Source organism: Pongo pygmaeus, chromosome 10, assembly GCF_028885625.2.
Source record: "Pongo pygmaeus isolate AG05252 chromosome 10, NHGRI_mPonPyg2-v2.0_pri, whole genome shotgun sequence".
Taxonomy (NCBI): domain Eukaryota; kingdom Metazoa; phylum Chordata; class Mammalia; order Primates; family Hominidae; genus Pongo; species Pongo pygmaeus.
The window spans coordinates 87780850-87794287 of NC_072383.2; the positions used below are offsets into that span (position 1 = coordinate 87780850).

Below are 13438 nucleotides of genomic sequence, written 5' to 3' on the forward strand. Positions count from 1 at the left end.
GCACTAGGTTTTATACATAATTCAGTAATTTCAAACACCTCCTTCAGCAAAAGCCTCAAAATGTACACAAAATGTAGGACAAATATGAACAAAATACTCACTTCTACAGTCTCAACTTTTTCCTCATGGGGATGTGGTGTTCTTGGGTAGATATCAAGAAGATGTGGTGGTGAATCAAAATGTAATCTTTTGAGATTTCTTTTGTTAAGACCTTTACAATGCAATTCATCAAAGTTAGTCCTCCATAATAAGACCTATGAAAAAAGTCAATGATGTTGGCAGTTATTGACTTGCATGTACAAGCAATAGAGCTGATTTTAAAACCCACAATATACAGAATTGTCTCCCAAAGTAGAAAGGGTAGATACATATTTCAACTATGTTACTATTTCTCAATATCTTTTTTTAAGGTGTGGTTGGGGGAGAGATTTAACATTTTGAATTGCCTTCATATCTGGTTTAAAATTCATATTAAGAAAATATCTGGTTATCTTAAAATCCTCTTTTTTTTTTTTGGTCAAAGCCCAAAACCATGTTTTGGACTTGGTCATTCAGTTTATTCAATAAATCTGGCCATGAATGACTTTTGGTCATTTCAGATAAATGCAGACTTGCTATATAAATGATTTATATTTACCATCTTCAAGAAGCTTAAGATTAGGCAATGATTCAAGCAAAAGTGCTATATAATTACTGAAAGTGGACATATAGTGTCAGTTACATGTATAGTTAAGTGTAAAATGAGCAAAAGAAAATAACTATTTGAGTTCCCAAAATTCAGAACTGGCTCTGTTTCAGCTATGAGATAGCAGACTTCATGGTACTAATTAAAATATAAACTCATGGACAACCATCTTAACATACACAAACTAGCTGGTTGTAAAACTCTTAGCTGAGGTCAAGGATTCCTTTACCTTAACCAAATCAAAGAGGAGCTGAAAGATTTACAAACCTGTGTGTCTGCACCTCCGGATGCAAATAGCTCTCCACCTTTTGAAAATGAAACAGTAAAGACAGGTCCCTGAGAAATAAAGGGAGATAAAGAAAAAAAAGTACTTGGTAATGCTTTCTCATGGCCAAGAAGACTATGGATATCAATTTCTCATCCTAATTTATGCATACTACTCATGCAATAAGTCTGATAAAACACATCAGTTGCTAGCAACTAATGCTGGCAGAGTAAAGATAATCAAAGAATCAACCCAATCATATTAAAACACAAATAAATGATACTAAAAAATACTAAAAATTAATTTAAAAATAACCTTTTTCTCCTTTCAAGAAAAGCCTGTACATATGTAAGTTCATAAGAATTTCTGTTAAGATTTTCTGGCTTTGGACTCTGTATTCAACCAATCACTAGCAGAAACTGAATGATAAATATGTAGGTAATGGGAATGAGGCTATTTACATGAAGTCCATTTCCTGACCAATGGGCTTCACTGAGTTCCCCCTTCTTGTAGGCAACCATAAACCACTAAAAGTTTAAAGAGCAGAACACAGATAGGAGGAGAGCTGTGAATGATTAAAATCAGTATCACAATTGTGAGAAAGATGAATTGGAGTAAGATGCTTGGTTGGAGGCCAGTTAGGAAGTTCCTGTAATTATCTAGGTGAGAGGTAATGAAAACCTGAAATTGAGCAGTTACCGTGGAGTTGGACAAGACTGTGCTTGGCACAGTCACAAGGTGGATAGCCTCTAGGTCAATTTTTCAATCCAGATAAGAGTACGTATTTCTTATTTCAAAAATATTAATATATACCATATGTTTTTAATATGTCCTTAATCTGTACAAGAAAAGTTTTAGGGAAAAACATCTTGTATTTTCCCAAGTAGACTATTCCACAGATTTAGGTTATAATAGTAATAGCTTCATAAACACCTTCACTTCCAGACTAAAATTCCATCTTCATGTAGTGTTTTCCTACTGAAAGACTGTGTTTATCTTTTTTTCCCTATTATTTTGTACTTTTTTCATGGATATTTCAATCCTTGGCCACTTTTATTGGTTGTGTTTATTCAGCCTAAATCCATGGATATGCATATATTTAAGCTGGTTAGTGTTTATTTCTGCTTTACCCTAACACCACTGCAGAATAAATGATAACGCAAAGCAGGAAGCCAGGCAGAACCTGTGAAAAAGAAACTCTTTTCTAGACCACAAAGCTCATTCTATTTCTAGATATAAACAGCTTATACTTCTTAAAAGGAAGTACCTTAAAAAAAAGAGGATGCATTCTAAAAAATTCAGAGAAGTCTGAATATTGTCTGGAAGAAAAGAATAGTTTATATACTCAAAAAAATTTATCTAGGCTGGGCACAGTGGCTCACACCTGTAATCCCAGCACTTTGGGAGGCCGAGGCAGGCAGATTACCTGAGGTCAGGAGTTCAAAACAAGCCTGGCCAACATGGTGAAACCCCATCTCTTCTTAAAAAAAAAAAAAAAATTAGCTGGGCATGGTGGTGCGCCTGTACAGAAGGCTGAGGTAGGAGAATCGCTTGAACCCAGGAGGCAGAGGTTACAGTGAGCCAAGATTGTGCCACTGCACTCCAGCCTGGGTGACAGACTAAGAATCCATCTCAAAAATAAAGAAATAATCAATTTAAAAAATTGATCTATATGCCAGGGAGGGATCTTTGAACAGGCTCAATAAAAGGCACCCCTCTTACCTACTTGGTTCTAAACCAATTGAGAAATAAGACAAAGGAATACAGCACATAAGAATTGAAATATCACCTTTCTTTCTAATAAATGCTTGTAAAAAGAGAATGTGGCTTTTATGTGTAACACAAATAGGCTTTCTAGAACTGATGCCCAGAATGAGTCACAGGCAACACTAGACAAGGGGAGGTCTCCCCACAAGGAATATCAGAGAAAAACAGTGAAGAGTGGCTCACCCCCAAAGGCAGGAGACTAGAAGGTGTTAGGCTGTGCTTACCCAATTTCTCCTAAACCCACCAACAAATCAGCAGAAGGAGTGGGGGAGAGGTGTGAGAGGCTGGGTGTCAGGGCTAAGCGGGACAGCCTCCACATGAAGGAAGGATCTGAAGTACGGAATCTACTTACCCATCACCATTTACCCAGTCAATCTATACAACACATTGATAAAGACAGCAGGAGAGGATTCATTTAACGGCCATTGAAAGATACACATGGGGGGGAGGAGCCAAGATGGCCGAATAGGAACAGCTCCGGTCTACAGCTCCCAGCATGAGCGACGCAGAAGACAGGTGATTTCTGCATTTCCATCTGAGGTACCGTGTTCATCTCACTAGGGAGTGCCAGACAGTGGGCACAGGTCAGTGGGTGAGCACACCGTGTGCGAGCCAAAGAAGGGTGAGGCATTGCCTCACTCGGGAAGCGCAAGGGGTCAGGGAGTTCCCTTTCCAGGGGTGAGAGACGGCACCTGGAAAATCAGGCCACTCCCACCCGAATACTGTGCTTTTCCAACGGGCTTAGGAAACGGTGCACCAGGAGATTATAGCCTGCACCTGGCTCAGAGGGTCCTACGCCCACGGAGTCTCGCTGATTGCTAGCACAGCAGTCTGAAATCAAACAGCAAGGCAGCAGCGAGGCTGGGGGAGGGGCGTCCGCCATTGCCCAGGCTCCCTTAGGTAAACAAAGCAGCTGGGAAGCTTGAACTGGGTGGAGCCCACCACAGCTCAAGGAGGCCTGCCTGCCTCTGTAGGCTCCACCTCTCGGGGCAGGGCACAGACAAACAAAAAGAAAGCAGTAACCTCTGCAGACTTAAATGTCCCTGTCTGACAGCTTTGAGGAGAGCAGTGGTTCTCCCAGCACACAGCTGGAGATCTGAGAACGGGCAGACTGCCCCCTCAAGTGGGTCCCTGACCCCTGACCCCCGAGCAGCCTAACTGGGAGGCACCCCCCAGCAGAGGCAGACTGACACCTCACACGGCCGGCCGGGTACTCCAACAGACCTGCAGCTGAGGGTCCTGTCTGTTAGAAGGAAAACTAACAGAAAGGACATCCACACCAAAAACCCATCTGTACATCACCATCATCAAAGACCAAAAGTAGATAAAACCACAAAGATGGGGAAAAAACAGAGCAGAAAAACTGGAAACTCTAAAAAGCGAGCGCCTCTCCTCCTCCAAAGGAACGCAGTTCCTCACCAGCAACGGAACAAAGCTGGACGGAGAATGACTTCGACGAGCTGAGAGAAGAAGGCTTCAGATGATCAAATTACTCTGAGCTACGGGAGGATATTCAAACCAAAGGCAAAGAAGTTGAAAACTTTGAAAAAAATTTAGAAGAATGTATAACTAGAATAACCAATACAGAGAAATGCTTAAAGGAGCTGATGGAGGTGAAAACCAAGGCTCGAGAACTATGTGAACAGTGCAGAAGCCTCAGGAGCCGATGCGATCAAATGGAAGAAAGGGTATCAGCCATGGAAGATGAAATGAATGAAATGAAGCGAGAAGGGAAGTTTAGAGAAAAAAGAATAAAAAGAAACGAGCAAAGCCTCCAAGAAATGTGGGACTATGTGAAAAGACCAAATCTACGTCTGATTGGTGTACCTGAAAGTGACGGGGAGAATGGAACCAAGTTGGAAAACACTTGCAGGATATTATCCAGGAGAACTTCCCCAATCTAGCAAGGCAGGCCAACATTCAGATTCAGGAAATACAGAGAACGCCACAAAGATACTCCTCGAGAAGAGCAACTCCAAGACACATAATTGTCAGATTCACCAAAGTTGAAATGAAGGAAAAAATGTTAAGGGCAGCCAGAGAGAAAGGTCGGGTTACCCTCAAAGGGAAGCCCATCAGACTAACAGCGGATCTCTTGGCAGAAACCCTACAAGCCAGAAGACAGTGGGGGCCAATATTCAACATTCTTAAAGAAAAGAATTTTCAACACAGAATTTCATATCCAGCCAAACTAAGCTTCATAAGTGAAGGAGAAATAAAATACTTTACAGACAAGCAAATGCTGAGAGATTTTGTCACCACCAGGCCTGCTCTAAAAGAGCTCCTGAAGGAAGCGCTAAACATGGAAAGGCACAACCGGTACCAGCCACTGCAAAATCATGCCAAAATGTAAAGACCATCGAGACTAGGAAGAGACTGCATCAACTAACGAGCAAAATAACCAGCTAACATCATAATGACAGGATCAAATTCACACATAACAATATTAACTTTAAATGTAAATGGACTAAATGCTCCAATTAAAAGACACAGACTGGCAAATTGGATAAAGACTCAAGACCCATCAGTGCGCTGTATTCAGGAAACCCATCTCACGTGTAGAGACACACATAGGATCAAAATAAAAGGATGGAGGAAGATCTACCAAGCAAATGGAAAACAAAAAAAGGCAGGGGTTGCAATCCTAGTCTCTGATAAAACAGACTTTAAACCAACAAAGATCAAAAGAGACAAAGAAGGCCATTACATAATGGTAAAGGGATCAATTCAACAAGAAGAGCTAACTATCCTAAATATATATGCACCCAATACAGGAGCACCCAGATTCATAAAGCAAGTCCTGAGTGACCTACAAAGAGACTTGGACTCCCACACATTAATAATGGGAGACTTTAACACCCTACTGTCAACATTAGACAGATCAACCAGACAGAAAGTCAACAAGGATACCCAGGAATTGAACTCAGCTCTGCACCAAGCGGACCTAATAGACATCTACAGAACTCTCCACCCCAAATCAACAGAATATACATTTTTTTCAGCACCACACCACACCTATTCCAAAATTGACCACATACTTGGAAGTAAAGCTCTCCTCAGTAAATGTAAAAGAACAGAAATTATAACAAACTATCTCTCAGATCACAGTGCAATCAAGCTAGAACTCAGGATTAAGAATCTCACTCGAAACCGCTCAACTACATGGAAACTGAACAACCTGCTCCTGAATGACTACTGGGTACATAACGAAATGAAGGCAGAAATAAAGATGTTCTTTGAAACCAACGAGAACCAAGACACAACATACCAGAATCTCTGGGATGCATTCAAAGCAGTGTGTAGAGGGAAATTTATAGCACTAAATGCCCATAAGAGAAAGCAGGAAAGATCCAAAACTGACACCCTAACATCACAATTAAAAGACCTAGAAAAGCAAGAGCAAACACATTCAAAAGCTAGCAGAAGGCAAGAAATAACTAAAATTAGAGCAGAACTGAAGGAAATAGAGACACAAAAAACCCTTCAAAAATTAATGAATCCAGGAGCTGGTTTTTTGAAAGGATCAACAAAATTGATAGACCGCTAGCAAGATTAATAAAGAAAAAAAGAGAGAAGAATCAAATAGATGCAATAAAAAATGATAAAGGGGATATCACCACCAATCCCACAGAAATACAAACTACCATCAGAGAATACTACAAACACCTCTATGCAAATAAACTAGAAAATCTAGAAGAAATGGATAAATTACTCAACACATACACCATCCCAAGACTAAACCAGGAAGAAGTTGAATCTCTCAATAGACCAATAACAGGAGCTGAAATTGTGGCAATAATCAATAGCTTACCAACCAAAAAAAGTCCAGGACCAGATGGGTTCACAGCTGAATTCTACCAGAGGTACAAGGAGGAACTGGTACCATTCCTTCTGAAACTATTCCAATCAATAGAAAAAGAGGGAATCCTCCCTAACTCATTTTATGAGGCCAGCATCATCCTGATACCAAAGCCGGGCAGAGACACAACCAAAAAGGAGAATTTTAGACCGATATCCTTGATGAACATTGATGCAAAAATCCTCAATAAAATACTGGCAAACAGAATCCAGCAGCACATCAAAAAGCTTATCCACCATGATCAAGTGGGCTTCATCCCTGGGATGCAAGGCTGGTTCAATATACGCAAATCAATAAATGTAATCCAGCATATAAACAGAACCAAAGACAAAAACCACATGATTATCTCAATAGATGCAGAAAAGGCCTTTGACAAAATTAAACAACCCTTCATGCTAAAAACTCTCAATAAATTAGGTATTGATGGGACGTATCTCAAAATAATAAGAGCTATCTATGACAAACCCACAGCCAATATCATACTGAATGGGCAAAAACTGGAAGCATTCCCTTTGAAAACTGGCACAAGACAGGGATGCCCTCTCTCACCACTTCTATTCAACATAGTGTTGGAAGTTCTGGCCAGGGCAATTAGGCAGAAGAAGGAAATAAAGGGTATTCAATTAGGAAAAGAGGAAGTCAAATTGTCCCTGTTTGCAGACGACATGATTGTATATCTAGAAAACCCCATTGGCTCAGCCCAAAATCTCCTTAAGCTGATAAGCAACTTCAGCAAAGTCTCAGGATACAAAATCAATGTACAAAAATCACAAGCATTCTTATACACCAATAAAAGACAAACAGAGAGCCAAATCATGAGTGAACTCCCATTCACAATTGCTTCAAAGAGAATAAAATACCTAGGAATCCAACTTAAAGGGATGTGCAGGACCTCTTCAAGGAGAACTACAAACCACTGCTCAAGGAAATAAAAGAGGATACAAACAAATGGAAGAACATTCCATGCTCATGGGTAGGAAGAATCAATATCATGAAAATGGCCATACTGCCCAAGGTAATTTACAGATTCAATGCCATCCCCATCAAGCTACCAATGACTTTCTTCACAGAATTGGAAAAAACTACTTTAAAGTTCATATGGAACCAAAAAAGAGCCCGCATCGCCAAGTCAATCGTAAGCCAAAAGAACAAAGCTGGAGGCATCACACTACCTGACTTCAAACTATACTACAAGGCTACAGTAACAAAAACAGCATAGTACTGGTACCAAAACAGAGATATAGATCAATGGAACAGAACAGAGCCGTCAGAAATAACGCCACATATCTACAACTATCTGATCTTTGACAAACCTGAGAAAAACAAGAAATGGGGAAAGGATTCCCTATTTAATAAATGGTGCTGGGAAAACTGGCTAGCCATATGTAGAAAGCTGAAACTGGATCCCTTCCTTACACCTTATACAAAAATCAATTCAAGATGGATTAAAGACTTAAATGTTAGACCTAAAACCATAAAAACCCTAGAAGAAAACCTAGGCATTACCATTCAGGACATAGGCATGGGCAAGGATTTCATGTCTAAAACACCAAAAGCAATGGCAACAAAAGCCAAAATTGACAAATGGGATCTAATTAAACTAAAGAGCTTCTGCACAGCAAAAGAAACTACCATCAGAGTGAACAGGCAACCTACAAAATGGGAGAAAATTTTCCCAACCTACTCATCTGACAAAGGGCTAATATCCAGAATCTACAATGAACTCCAACAAATTTACAAGAAAAAAACAAACAACCCCATCAAAAAGTGGGCAAAGGACATGAACAGACACTTCTCAAAAGAAGACATTTATGCAGCCAAAAAACACATGAAAAAATGCTCACCATCACTGGCCATCAGAGAAATGCAAATCAAAACCACAATGAGATACCATCTCACACCAGTTAGAATGGCAATCATTAAAAAGTCAGGAAACAACAGTTGCTGGAGAGGATGTGGAGAAATAGGAACACTTTTACACTGTTGGTGGGACTGTAAAATAGTTCAACCCTTGTGGAAGTCAGTGTGGCGATTCCTCAGGGATCTAGAACTAGAAATTCCATTTGACCCAGCCATCCCATTACTGGGTATATACCCAAAGGACTATAAATCATGCTGCTACAAAGACACATGCACACGTATGTTTATTGCGGCATTATTCACAATAGCAAAGACTTGGAACCAACCCAAACGTCCAACAATGATAGACTGGATTAAGAAAATGTGGCACATATACACCAAGGAATACTATGCAGCCATAAAAAATGATGAGTTCATGTCCTTTGTAGGGACATGGATGAAATTGGAAATCATCATTCTCAGTAAACTATCACAAAAACAAAAAACCAAACACCGCATATTCTCACTCATAGGTGGGAACTGAACAATGAGAACACATGGACACAGGAAGGGGAACATCACACTTCGGGGACTGTTGTGGGGTTGGGGGAGGGGGGAGGGATAGCACTGGGAGACATACCTAATGCTAGATGACGAGTTAGTGGGTGCAGCGCACCAGCATGGCACATGTATACATATGTAACTAACCTGCACATTGCGCACATGTAGCATAAAACCTAAAGTATAATAATAATAAAATTTAAAAAAATGAAAAAAAAAAAGACTTACTGAGAAAAAAAAAAGATACACATTGATTTTGATAAGAATTACAACAAATAATATTTCTTTTTTTCTTCCTTTTTTTTTTTTTTTTTTTTAGACAGAGTCTTGCTCTGTTGCCAGGCTGGAGTGCAGTGGCACAATCTCAGCTCACTGCAGCCTCCCCCTCCTGGGTTCAAGTGATACCCCTGCCTCAGCCTCCCAACCAAGTAGCTTGGATTACAGGCATGTGCCACCACACCTGGCTAATTTTTTGTATTTTAGTAGAAATGGGGTTTCATCATATTGGCCAAGATGGTCTCGATCTCCTGACCTCAGGTGATCCACCCGCCTCAGCCTCCCAAAGTGTTGGGATTACAGGCGTGAGCCACCACGCCCGGCCACAAATAATATTTCTAAGAGTTGCTTCCAGAGGATAAAAACAGCCTTGGAAGTAAAAATTTTATGATAGCAGCAATGTGTGCTATGTCTGGAAAAATAATAAAGGGACATAAAAATGGATCAGAAATTTAAAATATATATTATTTTATACTTTTATATATAAAAAGCAAGAATCTGAGTGTTAATACCGTATGTCCTTGAAGTGTATAGATGAGCCTTCCTTCTAAGAGGTCCAGAATCTTAAGGGTACCATCTGAAGAAGCTGTGACTAGATAGTTACCCGAAGGATGGAATGATATGCAATTAACTCCACCGCTGTGAACTGATTTGTAGAAAACAAAAGCAAAAAGTTAAGAGAACAATTCTTACTTTTGAGGATACCCCAGTGCCTTATTAGCAATAGGTTGCAAACAAGAGCACTGTTTCCATAACAACAAAACTCTATATAGCTCACTAAAATGAGTATTTTGGCATCACATAGCATTAAGCTTCCAGTTAGAGAGCCAGAATTACTTTAAAAATGAGACTGTGTCACGGAAAGGTAATCTTATTGACCACATTACTATAAATTCTTTAGATATATTGCCAATAAAACTGACAGTTAATTATCACCAGCTCAGATAGGGTATATAATCTAGTCTCAAATTAAAGGTAATAACTAATTAGTGGCTTGGGATTAAAGGGAGAAAAGTATGGAGACACGTTTGAAACGGGCACAGTCCTGCCATCATGCTTGAGAATTTGTTTCCAGACAGCATCCTTCCAACAGAAGGCAGTATAACACAATGATCAAAAGTTAATTTTTCTATGCACTGTGTAAGCAGGAAGACCTAAGTAGTTCTATTGATTATTTGAGCAAGTTAATTACCCTATTTAAATCTCAATTTCCTTATCTTAAAAATGTGAGTAACAGTGATACCTCCTAGGAATATTGTTTAGATTTGGCACATTGTGTGCTACATGGTAAACACTGGATAAGCTACTATGTTTAATAATCATTTGGATTTAATATAAATCCAATATAAACCAAGAAAATTCACTTCTCTTTTAGTTCAATACATAGGCATAGTAGGTAATTGTTTTCTACCAGTTATAACACCTATTTGTGCTCACGTAACTCCCTGTGATTCAGAATTCAGTCATTTCTATCCCTGACTTCTCACACAATGCTGATAACCAGAGTTTGAAAATCTCATAGCAACTTCTTCTTTTTTTTTTTTTTTTTAACCAGCCCTCACATCATTTTTAAGGTCTCTTCACTTCCTGCTTTCCTTGAGCTTCTGAGACCCTGCTGTTGATGGGAGCTAATTATACTATTCTCTAGCCTGTTCCAAGGCAGCCCATGTCCCCAAGTAAGACAACCAAACCACACCAACAAGGAGAATCAGTCCTTCCAAAAGGAGTCCATTCAGAAACTGAATTTTTTGTTAGGAAAATTGTTACCTTGGTAATGCTGTAGTAATTTGTTCACTCTTACATCCCAGACTTTCACAGTTTGATCAGAACCTGCTGAAGCTATGCATGTACCACTAGGGTTAAAGTCCACAAAATTTGCAAATCTAGGAGGAAAGAATAAGATGACCTAATATTTCAATTTCCTTTTTTTTTTTTTTTTGAGACAGAGCCTCACTCTTGCCACCCAGGCTGGAATGCAGTGGCGCAATGTCGACTCACCGCAACCTCCGCCTCCTGGGTTCAAGTGATTCTTTCACCTCAGCCTCCCGAGTAGCTGGAATTACAGGCGCATATCACCATGCCCAGGTAATTTTTGTATTTTTAGTGGAGACAGGGTTTCACTATGTTGGTCAGGCTGGTCTCAAACTCCTGACCTCAGATGATCCGCCTGCCTCAGCCTCCCGAAGTGCTGGCATTATAGGCGTGAGCCACCGCACCCGGCCATATTTCAATTTCTTTACTCATTTCTTTATTTAAATTGTTATAATCAAATGTCTCCTTAGAAAACTAACCCACATAAATGCACAAAGAAAGTGTACTTACCCAACGGAATCTGAGAAGTTATTAACACATTGCTTATTTGTGGTATCCCAAATTTTAATAGTTTTATCCTCACTACATGACACAATTAGTCTTCCATCGGGCGAAAATCTAGAAAGAAGAAGAAAGAAGATGTTTTATGTGAAAGGCTCTGGAGAGTCACCACCTCACCTCTACACCACAAATAAACCAGGCTGTAAATATTAAATACCAGAGACCACTGTTACCATCCCATGCAGTAAAGTCATATTCTGCAGCCAAGATCTTCATCATGACAAACAACACTGACAGACCATTAAAAGGTCAAAATGTGCTATATAGACTAACCAAGTTGCTTTTTTCCTTTTATTCTTTTATTAAAATAATTTTGGTTTTATTTCATCTGCTTTGGGGTTTTGATTCAATTCTGCACTCACTCTAAGCCAAGTGCCTTGTATTTTTAAAAGAACTCTCTTCTATTTCTGTCACTTGCCAGCATTATCCATATGATTCAAGAGAGAGCCTTTATTACTCATCCGACCAAGCCTGCAGTGAAACTTTTTGTAAGAAAAGGAATGGTGTGTTGAGAATTAAAATTAAGTGACATCACCAACAAAAGAACCTAGCTGCCCATGCCTGTAACTTCCTGGACTTGGGGAGGCCAGACAGCTCCAATGGACTGAAAATAGGACAATTCATTTATACAGAACAGAACAGAAGTTCCTTCATGGAGAAACCTATCATCCACACGCCCCATTAAAAAGCAAATGAGAAAAATCTCAGACATCTTGTCTACTGCTTTTATGCTGTCTATTCCTTTAAGATCCTTCCCAAGGTTCTTTTTTTATCGTTTGGCCACGATGCCTTTTAAATATAAATAGAAGAGCAGAAGACTACAGAGAAAATAAAAACAAATTTTAGAATATTAGAAAACTATGAATAGTATTTTTATTATTAATATTTTCACAGTAACAAAAACCAAAAAAGACAGATTGAGGTCACAGACTATGTTTCAATTTTATTTGTAGTTTCCCTCTATGCCCACAGTAAAGATTACTATAAGTCATCAATTAAGGGTGTGGAATATAATTGAAGATTTTTCTTTTTGTTCTCTCCCTACTCCCATTCATAAGGCTGACCTAAAATTAATTCTTTGTGACAGAAACTTTGCATCTGGCGTTTACAGATTCACAGAGAAAAAAGACACAAAGAAGTTCCATGTGAAATAATATTTAAAAATCAGGAAGTCTGCGTGCAGTGGCTCATGCCCGTAATCCCAGCACTTTGGGAGGCTGAGGCAGGCGGATCACCTGAGGTCAGGAGTTCGAGACCAGCCTGGCCAACAAAGTGAAACCCTGCCTCCACTAAAATAGCCAGGCATGGTGGCAGGTGCCTGTAATCCCAGCTACTCAGGAGGCTGAGGCAGGAAAACCACATGAACCCAGGAGGCAGAGGTTGCAGTGAGCTGCGATTGTGCCACTGCACTCCAGCTTGGGCGACAGAGCGAGACTCGCCTCAGAAAAAAAAAAAAAAAGTCAAGAAAATAACCTTTCAAGGAAAAATTTTCCATGCTGGGTAGTTTACCCTGATTTTACAGTAAGTAATAATTTATTAATATTTTCTTTCAGAAAATGTGAGAAAGATTCAAATATGAAGGGCAGTATTATAAAAAGGCTCCAAACAGAGGAAGCTTACTGTATATAGACCCTGGGGAAAAAAACCTACTCAGTATCCCCACGGATAAACTTGGCATAATAATTATAAAAAACTGGCCAGGCGCAGTGGCTCATGCCTGTAATCCCAGCAGTTTGGGAGGCCGAGGCAGGCGGATCACCTGAGGTCAGGAGTTTGAGACCAACCTGGACAACATGGTGAAACCCCGTGTCTA

At 39.7% G+C, this 13438-nt stretch overlaps 1 protein-coding gene across 16 annotated transcripts in view; it reads right to left on the reverse strand.

Moving 5' to 3' along the window:
• Window positions 1-13438, reverse strand: part of POC1B (POC1 centriolar protein B) — a 111301-nt gene that overhangs the window by 47291 nt on the left and 50572 nt on the right. For all 16 annotated transcript variants that reach the window (XM_063646554.1, XM_063646555.1, XM_054444744.2 and 13 more), the window contains 5 exons: window positions 11575-11682; window positions 11020-11135; window positions 9765-9898; window positions 953-1021; window positions 102-254 (listed from right to left, as the gene is read on the reverse strand). In XM_063646554.1, the coding sequence (XP_063502624.1) occupies window positions 102-254; window positions 953-1021; window positions 9765-9898; window positions 11020-11135; window positions 11575-11682 (580 nt within the window). The remainder of the gene's footprint in view (window positions 1-101; window positions 255-952; window positions 1022-9764; window positions 9899-11019; window positions 11136-11574; window positions 11683-13438) is intronic.